The sequence below is a fragment of the Lentinula edodes genome (assembly GCF_021015755.1).
Source record: "Lentinula edodes strain Le(Bin) 0899 ss11 chromosome Unknown C8R40scaffold_14, whole genome shotgun sequence".
NCBI classification, from domain to species: domain Eukaryota; kingdom Fungi; phylum Basidiomycota; class Agaricomycetes; order Agaricales; family Omphalotaceae; genus Lentinula; species Lentinula edodes.
Genome location: NW_025764320.1, coordinates 246,074 through 264,872, shown reverse-complemented (window position 1 = coordinate 264,872; position 18,799 = coordinate 246,074). Strand labels below are relative to the sequence as shown.

Sequence of the window (18,799 nt, the reverse complement as noted above, 5' to 3'; positions counted from 1 at the left end):
CGTATAGCTCCTAGTAGTTAGTCTGGCGCTCCGCACCGTTGCGCAGCTCCGTAGATATAAATACTGCCTGTATGCTACTGTAGTTCCTCAGTTTAATTATCGACTTAGATTCCCTCCTTAACTCTGTGCTCCTTTAAGTCTTCAGGCTCAATGCCTTGAAGTACTCTCTCTATAGCCTTTGGACTTATAAGTTCTTTGGCTTGCTCCTCGTCACTGGCATTACTGCCGCTCCGACTTGGCCTATACTCTCGACCTCCGGGGACTAACGGCATAACGGCGGTGTTGTTAATAACTTCACTACTGTCCCATTCGTCTTCCACACTTAGCCACTCTGTGACCTCTGGCACGGTTACACAGTGTACATGATCTTAACACATCCTTTGGAAGTACACCTGCTGGGATATGGTGATTGCCTTCAATACTGGGCCCTGGCATAGGCAATCTTCGCACATCCCTTGGACATCTCGGTTTGTGATGTGGAGGCCGTCGACCAGCTTCCAGTTAGACATGCATAGGATACACTGTATCCCTATGTGCCCTAGGTGTCAGTGCCATGTGTGGATATCGACTGGTCGGTCTCGTGTCCAGGAGTAGTTTGCTGTTGTGGGTCCCGGCTCTAGGACCACTACCCCATACATCTTATTCCGCCCAAACCCTTCCAGTATGATCTCCCCGCTCGATTTGCATACTGTCATTACTCCTTGCCCCCAGTCACCTGGCATACCTCGGCTATCCAGTGTTGGCAATGAAATCAGGTTATGTTTATCCATGCCATGACCTCCGGCTTATTAATGACAGAATGCAGAAAATCAGAAAAGATCTCAATATTTGTTCTTGTTCTTCTCTTTCAGCACATTCATTGGGATCCAGGACAAAGAGACGCTCAAATGTAGTTATTTCCTCCAGTCTAGATATGTACATACTATCACTATTATACGCAAAGGGATTGCATCCTTTTCAAAGCCAGGTAGGCACGATATATAGTAGATCTCCATCATAAGCTTATCTTGTTGAGTGGCAGTGCATGTATGAATGTCCCGTCATGAGAAGATTCTTGCTGGACAGAACATGCAAAATGACAAGGGATGAGGTCTAGCGGCAAGAGAATGGTGTCCTTTACACCATGACGATGAAACAATTTCCCACCGACAAAACCGAACCGACGGTACTTGTCAAGAATAAGTTCGTCACCTGACAAAGGTCGGTACAGGTTAACCTCCACAAATGTCTCAGTGATGTATCGTTCGTCTGGAGTAAGCCAGCGAACAGTGAACATCTCATGGATGGAGCCCGCGGACCAACAGTTGGGTGACGTAGTCAGGTTCACGACAATCTGAGCATCGTTATAAGATTTCCTCTGGTTTGTGAAGGTGAGGCCTCGACGTTGCAACTTGTTCCGCAACAGCATATCTTGTTGCAAGATACCAGGATTGTCTGAGTGGTTGTCCACCCATTGCTGTAATGCTTTGAAATGTCTAGCATCCAGCCGCTTGAGGGCTTTACTGTTGTCCCAGTCAACTGTTTCCGAGGTTTCATCGAAAGCAAGCGAATCCGATATACGAGTGCCCCGCGTATCTAAATTTTCGAAATAGTGTTTGTATAGCCCGGCAAGCTCTTTCAGATAAAGGGGGAGTCTGTTGGCGTGAAATATAGACTTTAACCTTTGAGCGTTACAAAATCGAGTGAAGAGTGTAGTTTCCAGTTCACCTATAAGTTATGATTTCAGTATTCGCGACGTGAAGGAGATGAGATGTGCATACCGAGGTGTCCATTGTTGGAAGTGTTTTGGAGTATGTAGTTGTAGCGCTCGAAAGCAAAGCAGCGCCAACTATGCACAGGGCCGAACCGCCTCAGCAAAAAACCAAAGTGCAGCATCATGTGTTGATAAACAGTGATGTTAGTATGAGGATAGAGGACACGAAGTTGTGCTAAATAATCGCGTATGTTCTTTTCGAATTCCTGAATGTCTTCTTCAGTAACGACTCTCATGTTGGCTAGGCGAACAGCCCTGACAAGAGACAGGAAATTTTCGAGCATCTTGTATTTCCTGTCTTCTTTAGGGAAAGAACCCCATAAACGTATAAGAGTAATCGGAAGATTTACGGTGCAGAAAGCCCGCCATTGGTCGGCAGTGAATTTACCATGCTGTGTATCTCCCGGATGACGAGGTGCAGTGGGTGCCCAGGACGGTAACGACAACACATCCATATCTGCTCGGACTTCGGCGAGAGTGGCCTTCCCGAGCACACCGGCCGCTTTCTTGCTTTTGTCTTTTCTCTTAACGATATGGCCTGCTTCATCTGTGATGCCGAGTTCGAAACGCTATATATTCTAATGAATTAAAATGAGCATGCTAGCTTGGAACTACGCACTTGCTGGTGAATATACTGCTTTAGTTGCTCCCGTTCAGTCGCCGTCGGCTTTGTTGGAATATTGTCCTCTGCTATTGTCGTCTCTTTACTAGCAGCGGTCTTTGCGTGTTGAATGAAGGTATACAGTCCTCGCAGCTTCTTCCAACCCAACGAATTGATTTTCGACCTTGGTGCCTTCTTGTACAGTTCCGATAACAGCTCGTTATCAATCAAGGGAACTGTAGGGAGAGGGACCGGTAAAGTAGTTGTAGGTGAATGCATTGAAGGTGAAGATGTAGATGTAACGGATGTTTGGTGGGGGAAAAGGAGAAGTTGAGGCATGAGGGTGGATGTAGAAGGACTCTGACCAGCACCGTGTCCTTGCTGTCTCCTTCGATTTCGCTAAAATACCAAGTTATATTTAATGAAACCTCAAGATCGAAATCAGGCCCATAGAACTGACCTCATTTGCTAGAGCATCCACAATCATTTTTCTTGATTTTGAAACTCTACCTGTTGTAGTAATGACATTGAGACTGTTCTCATCCAATAACTTTTGAAGAATACTGAGAGAGAATTTGGGGAGAATGTTCTTGCGATTACCGTACTGAAACTCATACCGAGCATCTTCAATGGAGTCGGGATCGAAAGCTTGAGTAGATTCAGCATAAGATTCAACATCAGATGGGGTAACCTTGGTTGCGATTTCAGGTAAAGAGGATCCCATAGGTGGTTCCACAAGTATAGTTGTGGACTGGGTACTCTCCTTGCTGACTATGGTTCCTTGAATGGGCCTTTGTTTTGAATCAAACCAACCCTTTTCAACCCGCTATTATGGTGTATCAGAGTAAATGTCGAGCACGTAAACACCAGGGACTTACAAGATTCAACAGCAGATGGAGTAGCGCACTCTTCTTCCGGTAAGGGTCTAGACCATTATATGAAGCAAGATAACGCAAAGCCGTAATTGTAAGACCTTTTAAAGCAGTTTTACCACCGGTTCGAAGGATCATCTGGGTATTGGCTTTGGCTTCATCGCTAAGATCCTGTATTTCCCAGATCCCATCCGAGTCTTCAAGTTTGACACCCATTCCCCAGATATCTCTGCAATGACGCTGGAGGATTCGGAGATAGAAGCCATGCATGGGATCTATTACCGTATTTCGCACTGGATCCCAGTATCGGAGTCTGAGTAGTTCTGACCATCGAACACCATTCTGTGCAAAGAGGCCATCACGCTCCTCTTGAGTTTTGGCATCAAGCCAGGCTTGAGCCATCCGCCGATGCTCCTCACCAGTACGAGGGATGAATGAGGTTTCATCAAGGTTGTTAAGACCTGAGTGTTTGCACATAGAACATGGACATCCGAGATTACTGAAATGCGAAAACCCACCCAGTAGGCGAGCAGCAGGCATATCACAGACTAGTGCAACAAGGGCTGCTCTAACTGACCGCCCATGTGGGTGTAAGCATGTTCGATCAACATAGATACCAGTTTCCCAGAGGAGTTCGAGCTCATCCACAAGAGGACGGAGAAGATAGTTAATCTGATGCGACGAGGGTTCTTTCGGCCCAGGAATGATACCCACAAGAAACATGTTTTCTGGTTTGTGTCGAAGGGAAGGAGGGAGGTTCAAACATACGAGATAGATTCCACCGATACTAGCCTTTTTGCCAGAAGTGCGATTTCCAAACGGATTGAAACCATCTGCATTCAAATTGAATACCAGACGGTTCTCATTGTGCCGACCACCAGAGAGAAAATGTTTCCCATCAAGACCAACAAACTCTCGAAGATACTTGGATTCCCAGATATCCGTGACGACCTCATTAGCAGGAGTCTGAGAATCACATAGTCTCTCTAAGTAAGGTTCAATCTCCGAGCGGGAATGCATCCATGCAATCCAGTGCTTCAAAGACTGGGAATTGTACACTCGCGCTGGGCGAGACGGGGAAGACAAGTTTTGGGACCCATTTCGAGGCTCGGATCGAAGCTTTCGCCCACAGGCTTTTTCGTCTTCGGGAGCAGCTTTGTTCGAGCAGATATCTGGGCAGCCGTCGTGGTCGTATAACTGAAAGCACTTGGGACAGCATGCATACGCAGTGTACTTTGGCTGGAGACTCAATTTCTCAACCACTGTCCGTATATCGATAGGAATTTGTAGTCGAATTTCTCTGGAAGAATTTCCATTTAACCCACTGACGATGCGCATGCTACCCAGAAAGAAAGACATAGGGATCATTGCCAAGTTGCACAGAAGGTGAAATACAGCCGCAGTAAATAACATGACGAAATAGGCTTGCTGGTGAGGTTCTACGTCTCGATATTCCACACCTATGGAATTTCATGAGTTCGTCGATGCAAGTAGTGGCAACATTATACACACCAGTAGATTTGATACGTTCTTGCCCAAGTTCAAAGATGTTAACGCGTCGTTGCCATTCATCTCGGAGCTTCTGACGAGTGGTAGCGAGTTCTTCTTTCAACATCCTGCAAACTAACTTATGTTCCAAGCAGAAGCGGGCAAAATTGAAACAAGGAAGTTTGTCTGTGTATCCTTCAATTTCCCGGAGGGCACTGAGAAGCCACTGTAGATGCCCTTTGACATCAGAGTTGCGAGTGGTAGCAGAGAGAAGTTCAATAGGATCGGATGATTCAGGGAGAATAGTCGTGGTGTCCCCAATAAACTCGACGTCCGTCGGATCCCAACCAGCACATTCCTGAGCTCGATCAAGCCGAGCACGCGTAGCAATCACCTCTTGCCACTCGAAACAGGAGTCAACTTGGGCCTCGGGCTCAACTCCTTCATCATCGAGGGGTGGAAATATAGGAACATATGCCAAAGCATCTGCTCTGGGAACTAGTGGTTCTTGTGCAATCGCCGCCTGCTCCAGAGTCGTCGTACTTGAATTTGTTGTTGGTGCTGGAACAACAACTTGGGCCATGAGCCTGTCTGCATTCTCCTGCTCTCTCTGATGTCGCGCGACTTCCAAAAGGCTGTAGAAATAAGATCCAGGTGTCTGATGTCCATCGGCAGTGACGATAAAGCCTTTCAGGCTGCAATCTACACAGGTGCACGAATACAGTGCTCCATTCTTTTGCGTCGGCTTCAAATGCTGTCCAATGGGTAGGCCACTCTTCAAACGAGCTTTCATTTGATTTACTTTAGAGAGTTTAATGAGGAGGAAAGGAAAAATGAGGAGAGACAGCAACGCCGGACATGAGATAAGCTGAGATAAGCATCCAGAATTCCGATGAAATGTGTCTATGATATAATATTATAGTTTGTTATCATACACAATCGTCGAATCACATTTGCGTCAAAATCCTTCCAATCGCGAGATAGATATAGCCAGGTAGACGATCGCCTGCACTAATTCAACCAGAGTTCGCCGTCTCACTCCGTCACACCACTGAAAGCAGTTTTCTCCGATGCCTGTGAGGAATTCATGATTGGATTTCTACGTTCCTTTGACAAAAGGGTGGTCTTCATTAAGTGGCATATCTCGTCGAGTCTTGACATGAAGAAAACGCCTGGCAGTCCTTTTAAAAGTATAAATACTGTGATAGCTATATTAGATATGGCAACTCACTTCGCAAGTTCCGTTGGTAAGTTTAAACGGACTTCTGGTTGAACATTGAGTGCCGCCTTCCTCTCTGGATGTGCTTTGAGCCACTCGGCATCATACCAATTCACCGGAAGGCCTGCAGGAGCGTAGTCCGCATCAAAGATATTATCTGGCCAGGCAGATTGATATCGAGCAACAGGAAATGCTCCTTTTGCATATTTTTGGCCATGTGTGAAGCGGCCAGCAAGATGAAGAGCAGAGAGATATGCTAAGAACTGGGCTAATTCTCGCGAGCGCCATAAAACCTTGGTAATGCGGTATTTGTTTGCTTTTTTGTCCTCAGTTTCATCACCGCTGACTACTTCAGCAATAATGCGAGTGACAACAGCAGCAAGGCTGTCCATACTATGCCCGTAGCGAGTAGATGCAGCGAAAAAGGCCTCTAGGCGTCGGTCAACCAGCTGAAGAAGTGGATACAACACAATGAGTGATTTGTGGGCTAGCTAAATGTGAATCCATACCCGTTCTCTTCGAGCCATCACTCTTTGGCGACGTTGTTCAAAGAGCTGCTCTGGAGTCATTCCCGAAGACTGCTCCTCAAGAAAATCCTTCCGCAATTGAGTTAAATGGCCTCGAAAGGTCTTCTTGACAGTCTCTATGTTGTAGCCCCCATTTCCTTCTAATGTAATGAAGTATTTCGCAAAAACATCTGCTGCAGCTTTGTTCCATGGAGTCCAGAGACCGGTCAGCTGAAGACGGAAGTTAGAAATACTCGGGCCCTCTCGTTTCCTTTCCTTCCATTCTTTGACTTCCCAGGCCGCAATGGAAACCAAGAGCTGATGTTCAGGTCGAATCAATTCACGGACGGTCTTCCTAACCTCCTCGGCCAATGATGTTTGAGTGTGAGGGCGATGTTTGGTGCGTTGCCACTGCTTGGTGAACCCATCATTATCAACCTTTACATGTATGTTGGCGGCATCTAGACTGTCGAGCTCCCCAAGAAAAGAGTAAATCTCAACTAGAACACGAGAAAGCTGGGATTGATTCTTCGCAGTCATTTCATAGAATAGTTCCTGCTAAGTATCATCAAGAGAGTCACCATCATGACAAGGTCAAAGACTATGAGGAACCTACCATATACCGCGTCTTGACACGGCTCTCAATCAACTGAAGTATTTCCCGCAACAGGTATTGCTTGCTGGCGGCTTCCTTGCGGCTAACACTGGCGTCGGATTTGTAGTCGCTCGGAAGCGACGATAGAGGTGATTCCGGGTCCTCGTCAACTTTCCCGAAACGTGGTACCCGCAAGTTGGAGCCTGATGGCTGAATTTCGGATTCCCTTGACCCTGAGGGGGGTGGACAAAATGGAGCATCATTGAGGTCTTCATCTTCGATGTTGACTTCGACTAAAATGGGTCCGTTCGGTCCCAGGCCTTGAGGGGAGGTCACATCGATGTCAGGTACTTCTTCCACAGTAACCCGAGGAGGTTTGCGTGCTGCGAAGTCGGAATTAACATCTGAAGAACGACCAGGAATCGGAATGGATCGAGGCAATTTCTCGTCAACATCCATGCGATTGTTCAATGAGTCTGAGGAAAAATCTGAAGAATTGGCCTGGTACTGGTCCACATCCATATCATCATCTTCGTCGTCATCATGGACACCGTCCTCTTCTTCGTCCTCTTCTTCATCCTCTTCTTCGTCCTCTTCTTCGACATCGTCATTGACATTGACATCATCCTCATCTTCGTCCTGATCCTCGCCGTGTGTGCGAGAGCTGAGTGATCCCGCCGACTCTATATTGCTCTCAGTATTAGCCGAGCTAGAGCTGCTAGCGCTTGTTGTATTCTGTTGAGAGCTCGTGCTTGCAACAGAATCGTCGGTAATACCGCCAAACCGAGTGCCACCAGAGCTCTCACGGCTAGGTGAGCGAGCATAGGGACCATCTCCACGATGACTTTCTGATATGTTGGAGTCGGACCCCTCCTCTGAGCTGTCGTATCCAAGGAAGTAAGAGCGGGAAGAGCCGTCGCTGTCGCTTTCGTATTCAGATGAAGAATCTTCATCATCCCCATCATCACTGGCAATTGAAGACTGGCTGTGATGCGAAACAGATGGACTTTTGTAATTCGCATGAAACCTAGGAGGTGGCACAGGATTCTCGTCCTCGTCATCTTCAACATCTGGGTCAGAGTCGTGACCACTCATTTCATGCGCAGTGCTTCCAAAATCTGGGCCAATAATGATGAGATCCCGATTATATACTGTTTGTATAACTTTACCTTCAACATTCCCTGGTTCAGAAGCCAGGTTATCAGCAATATTGTTGTACCTGTCAGTGAAAATAGGAGTATTGTAGCTGAAATCAGATCGATCCACGCGTATATAGGTAGTCGGAATGCGTTCCTTGAGTCCTGAGCGCATTGTTAATACCCCTTCTTAGGGCGGAACAATCGGCACCATACCTCCATGATACACCTTCTGGCGCTTCACTTCAGAGCCACCATGAGTAACATCGCTGGAATTGTTTGGTTCGGGTTCGAGTTCTGTGACAGAATTCACGCGATGACGTTTGTGATTGTGAGTAGTTGAATTGTTGAAGACACCACCAAGATGATGAGTGGCACCAATGGTTGGAGCTCCAGTAGCCATCTGGTGAATTGCCGGGGTTCAAGCGGCGAGGAAGGGAGAAGCAAGGACACTGCAACCTCGAGTGGAAGTTTGGCTGCAACTTAGGTGGAAGTTTGGGAACAAGAATTTCAACAAAGAAACGAACATCTTGAGGACGGGCGCCTATATAACGGAATATTCCGTTTTTCCTGCGTAGGATCATGAGCACGGTAGAAAGTCGAACTGATGCTTGTAGATTGGCGACTCACCTGAGTTATTCGAACCATATTACATATGGCCGACTGTTGGCACTGGTACCAGAGACAAATCTGTCCTGCGTAACCTACACCAAGGTCCAATTCACGGAAACGAGGCACCCTGAAGCTCAAACATTCGGGAGGAGATCCCCAGTCAGCGTTGAGTAAAGCTCGACCAGCTTCAAAGTCGCGACCTTGAAGTAAACCCGAATTGCATAGATTTCGTCGGGACGATGAACTCCCCGTAATGTTTTGGAACCAACTCAACCGGCCTATAGCAGCTGAATCTCCGAGGCCCAAACCTTTCCAGGCCCCGCTGTCCCTTTTGCGACTAGATTCAGCACCTGGGGAAAGCGGTGCGGATCGTGGTCCAATGTCCTGCTCATACACGCCGTGCGGTGAGCAGCGTCGCCTCGCCAGCATCACTGGCCTGAGATGCCAAAGATGGCGTACGGGCAACTGCTGATAAACGACTCTGACTGCGTCCAACCTAGGTGATGTCGAGGAGTTAATTCACCCTGTTCTCCCGCAGTCGATAACCGTGAACGTTGCTGCTGCGGAGAAGTATCACCAAATTGACGGAGTTCAAAATGTGATAGAATATTCCTGCGTCTATCCTCGAATTGAGGAACAAATACACCGAGACTGGGATTTTGAAGTAAAGTCCCATATCCTGACGCCGCGGAGTTTGAGGATGGCTTCGTGGATGGAGTGACACTATTGTCAGTAGAGGGTGGTTGTCTAGCATTGTCAGAGCTGGGACCAGCGACAGAAGATGCCTGTTGCGTTGCGGAGTCGCCAGACAGACGCCATAGTAACTAATCGGCCTCTTCACCAGTAACGCGAGGATAGCCTTCCCCTGGAGAGACGCCGCCGGGTGGAATGATTACCAAGTCGTCATCGTCTGAGGGTGGTTCCATAGAACGAGCATTCCACAAAGATATAAGAACAGAGCCAGCACGACCTAGAAGATGAATCCAAGAATACTGGCAATAATAACGCCAATGAGTTGACCTCTTTCGAGACCATGACTTCGTTAGGGACAAGGGGTGATTGACGACGAAGATGAAGCAGTAGGAGACGTAGTAGATGGAGCAATAGATCTTGAAGAGGTAGATGTAGCAGTGGAAGATGAAGAGGGAAAAGATGTAGATGTAGATGAAGGCGTCGCAGTGGATGTCGAAAAGGAAGAAGAGGTAGGAGGTGTCGCTGTACTTGACGTCAAGGACGCCGGTGAGGTTGAGGCACTTTGGTGAACAGAGATCCTGGAGGAATCTAAAGGTAAACAAGGGGGTCAGAGAAGATCATGTGAAGATTAGAATCACTTACGGATGGGTAGAGAGAGAGACGCGTACAGCAGCTAGCATGCGCCAGAGAGAATGATAACGAGCATGGAGGGCGAAGGGGAACGCGGTGAAAAAGTTGAAAAGTACAATTGTCAACTTCGTGAGAGTCGAGAACATCATCGGAAGAGCGAATTTACAAACTCCTCAGTTCGTTGCAGACTGACCAATGAAGTCGTATACGATCTTGTAAAGATTGAGTGACGCTCAGGTGACGGCTGTTGAAAATTTGGTCGTAATTATTCTATCCCAGCCTTTGCAAACCGAAATACTAACTCCCGAATGAAGAAAAAAAAGTTTTCGCTCCCAAAGCCCGTATCTTGTCTTGACGAGGCATAAGATGAGAGAGTTGTAACCATTTTGAGGATCTCCCTCTAGCCTTCTGGTGCTCCCTTAACAATATTCAGAATAATCGCGATTAACCTACATAGCTGAATGGATGACATACCTCTCATACTCTCATAGATCCCACTTTATAGAGATCATTTCGGAAGGGAGGAAGGAGCAATTCAAATAGTTACATGCGTAACTAATACATCATGTGACCATGGAGTCTTATACGCTCACATCCACAGGGCATTAAATCTCATTGAATCTCATTGAATAAAACATATGTAGTTTCGAGATAAGTGAGCTGCTAGAGGCAGCTTATCAGAGCAACCTATAACATCTTTCCCCTCGATATCACATCACATCTGCCAGCCATTCGAACACATGCGAAAGGGTATCGGCTGAAGCTGTCTGCAAACGGCGGAGGGTCTCTAATTTAGCATCCTTGCATGTATCATCATCATTAGTGTCTTGAACCACTTCTGTAAGCTTTCACGACGAGATGTCTATGTTAACAGTGAGGTTGATGATGACGATAAATACACACACGCACCCATTTGAGATCTATGATATCAGGGTGCAGCAGTCGTTCAGGTAGAGCCAACTGCATCTCCAGAGCTCGAATGACTTCGGTCTGGATTGCAACACTCAAAATGAGATTTTCTTTTGCAGCATATGCTTCAGGAAGTTCGCTTTCAGCGGCTAGAATTTGCATGGCATGCGATGCTCGATCCTAGCAAACGTAAGCTTGTCCGTCTAACAGATGAACGGAACCCCAAATACCACGATGGATGTGAGCTTCTTTTCACTGTCTTCTAAATCTCGGATAGTAGACAAAACTCCTGCGTTTTCGGAGTTAAGTTGATTCTCAGTCTCATTCTCAATGTGAATTTGTAGTGTCTCCAACGTCCTTTGAGCCCTCAATAATTCCGCCTCTGAGTCCTCCAGGTTTGAGCCCAAACTATGCGTTTCCATGTCACTGCCAGAACAAAAGAGACTTCTCAAGAGGCAGACAACATCCGAACACAAAAGAAAACACACATTTCACTTGCCACTTTCTGGTATCAGGATGAGAGGTGCTGTATGTGGTCACCGGTAAAGAAACAAGGAAAAACGGGGGAGAAAAACATTGATAAACAAAACACTGGGATCTAATATAGATAACGGGGTGCATATGCATTAACGTCTACAAAAGCTCCTCCTTTGACTTCGATTTCTTCTTCGCCCTAGTCCTGTTCCTGCTCCTTAACTTTGCCTGGGTCCTGATTTTCGATTTCAATGTAACAGTCCGAGTATCCCTTCTACGGAGAGACTCGGGTGTAACCCATAGAGGTTCAAAGGTATTGCGGTAGAATCCTAAGGCCAGTGTGTAACCTGAAATGCAGCGGAGGCTACCATATTCAATTGGCTGCCACCCTCGAATGCCCTGTGTCCAAACCCACATACGTAGATGTTGTAAAGCCATTGGATTTGACCAATGCAAAGAGGACGCACTTCCGGATTCTGGAGTAGAGGACACAATGCTGGAGGACACAGTACCGGATGATAAGGTTCCAGAAGACGAAAGGCTGAACGACGAAATATTCGAAGATGCAATGCAAGAACTAGGGATGCCATTTTCGCCGAAGCACAAGTAGGACGCGTCAACGCAGACAAAAAGGTCATTTGAATGTAAGCCGTCGCAGCCATGGGGTAGTTCAAATTCTGGAGGCCGTTCAAGCATAGGCGATGCTTTGAGGATGAACAAACGAGTAAGCGCATTCTTGAAGACCACTTTCTTTTGCCTGAAAGAGATGATGGTTTCGCTCGAATTTTTAACATGTGACGATGCTTTGAAGATGCGATCGTCCATTGCTTTATAAATGAGCGTCCTTGGGAGTTCGCTGCCTCGTGAATCACTGGAGCTCTCAATGCCACTCCAAACCGATTCGGCTTTTGGTCTAGAATGGTCCCTGAACAGATCATTTGAGAGGTTCTCGTTCGGATTCTCCTTTGTGAGTGCTGTTGGTGGTAATAGGTCAGCATTCCCAGAAGAGTTGCTACAAAATGAATTAGCCAATGGAAGGCCTTAGATGAGCTGCAAAGAATGCACCGAAAATATGTAGCTTTATGATCATCAATGGAGAGACCATCTCCAAGAGGAGCTGGAGTAGGCATAGGCATAGATACACCGAAGAAACGCGGCTTGTTATGTTCAAGGTCACTTCGGAAAATGTGATGATTAGAAAGACATAACGCAATGTACGCATATGCAGGGAACAGCTAATAGAACTCACTAGGAAAATGTGGTTGTAGATTGACCTTGAGTTTGTATATCAGTAGCGGCAGCATCAGATAAAGGCGCAGTGTCATTGAGCCTATCGAAGCGTGGTGGTCAATGTCAGAGCTATAGTAAAAAGTGTATCGACGCACTGCTGCGCCACCGTTCCTTCAGAGTTACGATCCACGGTCAGCAGGTGGACATGTTTAGGTAGTGTTGAAGCACCGACGCCAGACGGAAGATCATGATCTTTGCCGTTAGTTGTGACAAGCGCGGACGATATTTTCGCTAGATGAGTGTGGCTAGGAGTGGCATCTTTTGTAATCATATTAGCAGGCAGGCTGACGAGACTCCTCGCGAAGAGATCTTTCTCCAAATCATTAGTCAGGGAGATCTCGCCTGAGGGATACCTGCAAGCGCAAGGTAAAATCAATGGATTATGAGCGTAGGCAAGGGAAAAACGACGAACCTCTCTTCCGCCACTGCCTCCTCAGTGTTATGATCCAGGATCGGGAGCCTGACGTGCTTGGTGGTGCCGTCAGTGTTGAAGCTAAAATGGGTTCTCCAGTGGAACATTATGATTCGGAACGACTTGAGTGGACGAAGTTGAGTGGGCGGACTCGAAAGTTCAGCGAGTTTTTGTAGACCATGTAAACAAACGAGCCTTTCTTCCATAGCTGGTTCGTCATTGCGTGCAGTTGTGAAAGGGATCCGGTCACTTATAGCGATGGCGGGCCGTATTATTGTAATCAGATCTTACTAATCTCCGCAAATACTTTGGGAAATAACGACACACCAACTGCTCCTGTTCATAATCAGTTTCCTACACGCTCCAATATGGGCATATTCGAGGAAGTCCACCAGCAAGGACGTGCTTATAAGAGAGTACGGCTTAATTCCAGCGCCATTTTATTTTGAAGCAAATTCAGTGTTTCCATGCTACTGCGATTCGAGTCTCTGCACTTCTTCCTGCTCAAACCTTTACCGTTACTATACTAGACAAATGGCCTTTGCCCAATGAAGAATGATGCCTATCAGTCTGGCTTCAATGACTGCGTCATCTAGGATGGTTGCGACTCAAGAGGCTCAACACAAAGGGATTTATTGACAAAGGGAAGTGGGTATATATACCTTCCGACCTGCGCCACTTCGCATCTTACGCTCGCATCTTACATCTCCCATCCATTTACTATACACGCCTATTGCCACTTTTGTCCAAATGAATACCTTTACAACGAGAAAGGCACAGGAAGCGCCCGACTGGGAAGAGGTTGTTAGAGTTAATCACGATCGCACTCAGCAGCAGGTGAGCAAGCTAGCTACCGTTATCACCTGTTCAAGCTCATTCACATTGTACTTGAAGCAGCTTTCCCTCCCGCCTGCCCTGATTAGTGAACTGCAAGAACAATGGTTAGAGCTAGCTCGCTTCCATATAGAAAGACTGCGGAAGGAAATACAGAAGAAGGAGCAGAAAATTGCGAATTTAGAAAAGGAAAACACTAGGTTGCGATTGCAAATTGAAAACCCTGCAGTGCGTCCCATTTGTGGTTCCGGGCTTGTGGCTCTTTGATGATCCTAGTCTTAGGAGAAAAACCCGAAAAAAATCAAGGTTTCGCCAAAGGAATGTCGAAAGATCTGGCGATACTAAGATTGGGAACTCGTTAGATATAATGTCTCTGGCGGTGTTATTTTCAATCCTATAATTTCAAATATCAGTCTGCGTTGTGTTGTCCTAGTGGCAAAGTTTTACCCAGTTGATTATAGTTAATTCCTCTTCGACGTAATTATACAACTGCAAGAAAATCTACCCCTCAGATAGTGTGCGAATCACATGTAGCTTACCGATGGCAATATTCGCTTTGAGTAATTGCGACAGCAGAGAAGCAGAAGGATCAGGTTTGGATGGATTCTCGATGAATCCGATTGACAGCTCCCTGTGCTGTCAAGACGGTTGAAGGGCAACAACATTAGATAGAATGATGACATAGAGAAGAATTTCAGAAGCACGAAACATTGGCTTGTTCACCACCTGAGCAGCAAGTTTCGTGGTCAGGGTATCTTCGAGCTCATCTTCCTCCATCTCCGGTAATTATTGAGATTGCTTTTGGGGAGAGGTAGCGCCAAAAATGTGCATCACAAAGTGGATTGCAGCGTAAAAAAGACTTTGAGAAGCTCGCGCATGATCAGAAAGACGAGTGCTTTGAAGTGAGAATTCGCATTGCTCGGCTTGCTCATACTAATAACTTGCGTATAATCCAAATCCTTGCTTTACGATCATTGAATATTGCCTGGAAAGCGAAGGGCCATTTAGAAACCATCAGTAAAAATCGTGACCGATGTATGCACCTAGTTCGTCCTGTCGAAGATTGCATTCAGCGTTTGTAACCGTTCAGCCTCCTCCTTGCCCCGCGGAAGATATAAGTAGATTCCGCACATCCGGTAATCCACGCATGATGGTTATTGGCTTCTCTCAGTATATCTTTAACAGCATCAGTAGTCTTTCCTCTTGGTTTTGAGTAGAGGAGAAGGTTGAGGAATATGAGGCAATGGAAGACATCATTACCCCAATTAATGATCCTTCATAGATATGACAACATCGAAGAAGCTTCTTCCCCCATCGTTGTGGTTGAATAAAGATTCACTGAGCGTTGCGTCGGAGTCAACTACTCGAGTTAAACGCGCTTCAGATATTCACTCCGTATCAATATCAACATCCGCGGTTTGGAAGAGATCCAAGGATCTGACCCTGTTCAAACGAACACTAGTGTCTGCGTTCGAAGACGCCAATAACGCACCACGAAGCATGGAGGGCGATTTCGAGATCATAATTTCGAAGGATAGCGATGAAACGAGCTCATCGATCTTCGTTATGTCAGCCTCTCGGTTCCCTCAAAATTGTCCGGTGATAGCGAGGGGGCGGCATCGGTTGCCGCACTTTACCTTGCAGCAATGATATCCAGAAAAATGGATTGCACTTCGGCTATGGACGGTATAGCTCCAACACCAGGTCGCACGAACCCAATAAATCTCGTGAATTACGTGCTGGGGAGCGAGTAACTGGGCGATGAGATCCACCCCGGACGAGGTTGCTCTCCGCGGTCTGATACTAGTAGAAGTATCATTGTGACGGTCAGCATGGTGATTATAATGGTCCGTGAGAGTCGGATGAGAGTCGGATGAATAGGTGGAGATGAGTGTAGAGGAGGTGGAGTAGGAGGTGTCAGAGGCTGAGTAGGAGGGGCGGGTTTGTTGTTTGATTCCATTCTCGAGGACGACGGGATAAAATAATAACGTGATCTTGAGGATGCAGAAAAAGGACGATGATGTACGTGCGCAGCGGTGGTAGGAGGCAGAACAGCAGATGCGTTATGCGGTTTGTCAAGTGGACCTGGAGAGCTTTTCGTGCGCGACCTTGATATAGCTGAAGAAGACGAAGTGAAACCAGTAGTGCTTTCCGCAGGTGGCGTCGGTACAGGCGTTACCACCACCGACTGTCTCGAATTGCTACCAAACGGTAACAGTGCTGTCCACATCGACTTTCTGCGACCCCCTCCTGGTGGTGGTGGTGGTATTACCCCCGGTACTGGCGATCGTTAATCGTTTACCATCATGTTCGGAAAATTCACATCCGCAGAATCGAGGAATGATGTTGATAGAGCTGTGAGGATGACAAGCTCAAGCCCTTTTCGATCTTCAATTTCAAATCTAGGGTATATGAGAATTGTTATATGCAAGGGTAAAAGTAAAGCTCACCGATCAAGATTATAATCCAAAATCTGCACAGTCGCAGATTGTATCCGGTTGGATTCTTTTCGGGTGGTTATTGCGATCAATACTGGGGGATCAGGTTTACGGATGATATAACATTCTTCTTCACGTTTCCATTCGAATTCGTGGCTACATAAACAGCGGGAGATGGTGAAGGTAAGTTCAACGTCTCAAAAAAGAAAATGAGAGTCACTCACCCTTTCCATGAAAACGCCCACTTCACAGAAAACGTACCAGAAGCCTTAAACTCGACTGGAACCGAAGGGTTTTGCAGTTCGATGATTTTGACTTTTCCGGTTGGCCTTGGGGCGGTGGCAGTTACTAGTACGGACTGGGTGATGAAATCTGAAGGCCATGAATACGAATGAATGAATTTGGGCTCCCGACACCGAGATAATGTTAAGAATCACCATATAGAGACAGGTTGTAAGCAACCCCAGTGCTTCGTTCTTTGCGATAGAATACATTCCCAGAGGGGTCGGCGAGGTCGACAAGAGTTGGGTCAGTGGGGCTGGGTTTAATCTGGAGGGTGAAGAGGTTTTGGTCGAGGGTCATCAGTGGGAAGAGGGAAGAGAAACCACAACCGCTTTGAAACACATAGGTGTATTGTATAAATACCGTAAGCATCACTGGCTGGGTTAAGTATCACGGCCTCAGCTGCGCAAGAAGCCGCGACACCTGTTAGATGATTAACAGTATATATTCTTCGTTATATCGGTGGTCTAACTAGCAGTAGTAGGGTGTAGCTAAAGCTTCGGCTATTGGACCACGGTCTACACCGGGAACTGATTCTTCGGCGATGCGTTTGACTGGTTTTGGAGGGTACAAGACCAAGTTTCCGAGCCTGGGTGGAGTATCGCGACTAATGAATTCCATTTTGGTTGGAAGTTTAGAAGCAGCTTGACGGAGTACCAGCGGACAATTCTGACCTTGCTTGGATGTCTTCTTCCATTGACCTATCCCCTCACGAGCAGCCCCAGACTTGCGCTTCGAACTAAACGGAACTCCTATCCCCTCGTCCAAGATCCTGTCTCTACCTACTGTGTTCTAGGTACATCATCACGCAGAAGACACACGAGCAGGATACACCTTGGACGGTATTTTTCTTCTCACAAGATCAACTGTACGTGCTTAGAAAGCTGCAATGTTGGAGGTGCTTGTCGGAGTCAGTAGATGGCTAAGGAACTATGGTACGAAAGAAGCCTCAAACATAGAGGCTGCCAGAAAGTCGTTGCAGGACTTACCCAACTGGAAGGTTCGGGGATTCCTCCGTTTCTCAAACGGATCTTCTTCTTTGCTGGGCTCGAGGCTCTGCTGGAACGAGGGGTAGTCGGTGTAAGAGCCATGAATGTCGTATAGGAGTGTGTTGTGGGTCAGGCCGAACGTTACAGAAGACCTCGGTGATCTTGAATTCGAATTTGCAGGGATGGAAGAGGGAAAGATGGACGAAAGAGTTCTCATAACTGCTCTCCCCCTCGCAGACGTATTTCCACAGTTCCTTAGTTTGCTTCTCAGTCCTCCGGATAGTGATCTTGGCGATGAACGTCTGTAGAGATCATGATTTTCTACACCATTCTGGCACAATACGGGATGTATTCTCGGGTCGCGGCAGATACAAAGGAGGTCTGGTGGAACATTGGCGACCATGTCGTAGCGCTGAGCGACTCTACTAACCAAAATTTCTAGTCTCGCTGTGGAGAGGATGGATACAGTGGAGAAAAGAATAAGCTATACTGTTTCCTCTGCTTCTATCTGGCACTCGTTAGGCGCTTACCTGGAAGGTGCGAAGATCTTAGAGCTGTCTTGGAACTCCAGCTTAATCATGGGAGGGCTACATTGGTGTTCGATTGCATGTTACTGATATCTCTACTGCTGTAATGGAAACGTATCCGCTTTTGCCTCTGCGTTACTACAAATATTTCGAATTTCGGTAACGGAGTCTCAAAAGAGCACCTTCATGCACTGTCGTTAATGAGCAAGAGTTTTAGCATGTCCAACGGTCAAACGTACCAAATAGGTGAAGATAATGGCTACTCCATTGTGAATGTCCGGCACCCAGTGGAAGGAGAACAGAGGCTTGATGGCGGTGTCTTGTATAGCACTCTGGTATATGTGGCAAAACTGACGACCACACTTCAGCCCAGTGTCATCAGTGACACAATCGATTTGTGCTTCAATGAGCTCTACAGGATGCGATATTTATGGAGGGATGAAGCAAGGATTGAAATCAATTCACCATTTGCCAAAGAACTCAGAGCGATTAATCCAAGGAAAAAGATAACGAAGTTGTAGACTACGATGGAAACAAAG

The 18,799-nt window shown here is 46.7% G+C and overlaps 6 protein-coding genes across 6 annotated transcripts; 1 reads left to right on the top strand and 5 right to left on the bottom strand.

The window, feature by feature from the left end:
- Positions 1–994: 994 nt before the first annotated feature.
- Positions 995–3,949, bottom strand: C8R40DRAFT_1043130 (uncharacterized protein; the record flags this gene model as incomplete). Its single annotated transcript, XM_046224145.1, has 4 exons — positions 995–1,707; positions 1,761–2,300; positions 2,366–2,712; positions 3,243–3,949. 4 exons carry the CDS (start codon positions 3,947–3,949, stop codon positions 995–997), a joined length of 2,307 nt encoding a protein of 768 aa, XP_046087167.1.
- Positions 3,950–10,815: 6,866 nt separating this feature from the next.
- C8R40DRAFT_1169724 (uncharacterized protein) lies at positions 10,816–11,436 on the bottom strand (the record flags this gene model as incomplete). The annotated part of the gene is made up of 3 exons (XM_046231422.1): positions 10,816–10,950; positions 11,015–11,194; positions 11,245–11,436. 3 exons carry the CDS (start codon positions 11,434–11,436, stop codon positions 10,816–10,818), a joined length of 507 nt encoding a protein of 168 aa, XP_046087166.1.
- A 211-nt stretch (positions 11,437–11,647) lies between these two features.
- C8R40DRAFT_1169723 (uncharacterized protein) lies at positions 11,648–13,297 on the bottom strand (the record flags this gene model as incomplete). The annotated part of the gene is made up of 5 exons (XM_046231421.1): positions 11,648–12,500; positions 12,554–12,664; positions 12,738–12,818; positions 12,874–13,131; positions 13,191–13,297. The coding sequence occupies 5 exons, from the start codon at positions 13,295–13,297 to the stop codon at positions 11,648–11,650; spliced, it is 1,410 nt and encodes a 469-aa protein (XP_046087165.1).
- Positions 13,298–13,940: 643 nt separating this feature from the next.
- On the top strand, positions 13,941–14,369 carry C8R40DRAFT_1169722 (uncharacterized protein; the record flags this gene model as incomplete). Its single annotated transcript, XM_046231420.1, has 3 exons — positions 13,941–14,027; positions 14,088–14,252; positions 14,307–14,369. The coding sequence occupies 3 exons, from the start codon at positions 13,941–13,943 to the stop codon at positions 14,367–14,369; spliced, it is 315 nt and encodes a 104-aa protein (XP_046087164.1).
- A 1,677-nt stretch (positions 14,370–16,046) lies between these two features.
- C8R40DRAFT_148947 (uncharacterized protein) lies at positions 16,047–17,408 on the bottom strand. Its single transcript, XM_046234172.1, has 4 exons — positions 16,900–17,408; positions 16,687–16,834; positions 16,475–16,618; positions 16,047–16,426 (listed from the first exon to the last, which is right to left on the bottom strand). The coding sequence occupies exons 1-4, from the start codon at positions 17,114–17,116 to the stop codon at positions 16,315–16,317; spliced, it is 621 nt and encodes a 206-aa protein (XP_046087163.1). The 5' UTR covers positions 17,117–17,408; the 3' UTR covers positions 16,047–16,314.
- Positions 16,793–18,313, bottom strand: C8R40DRAFT_1186092 (uncharacterized protein; the record flags this gene model as incomplete). Its single annotated transcript, XM_046233003.1, has 3 exons — positions 16,793–17,526; positions 17,734–17,894; positions 18,264–18,313. The coding sequence occupies 3 exons, from the start codon at positions 18,311–18,313 to the stop codon at positions 17,216–17,218; spliced, it is 522 nt and encodes a 173-aa protein (XP_046087162.1). The 3' UTR covers positions 16,793–17,215.
- Between the last annotated feature and the right edge of the window lie 486 nt (positions 18,314–18,799).

Coding starts and splice junctions, on each gene's coding strand:
- C8R40DRAFT_148947 (XM_046234172.1), bottom strand. CDS start 17,116: ATGCTTACGGTATTTATACAATACACCTATGTGTTTCAAAGCGGTTGT. Junction 16,835..16,899: donor TTACAACCTGTCTCTATATG/GTGATTCTTAAC, acceptor CATGGCCTTCAG/ATTTCATCACCCAGTCCGTA. Junction 16,427..16,474: donor TTGGATTATAATCTTGATCG/GTGAGCTTTACT, acceptor CATATACCCTAG/ATTTGAAATTGAAGATCGAA.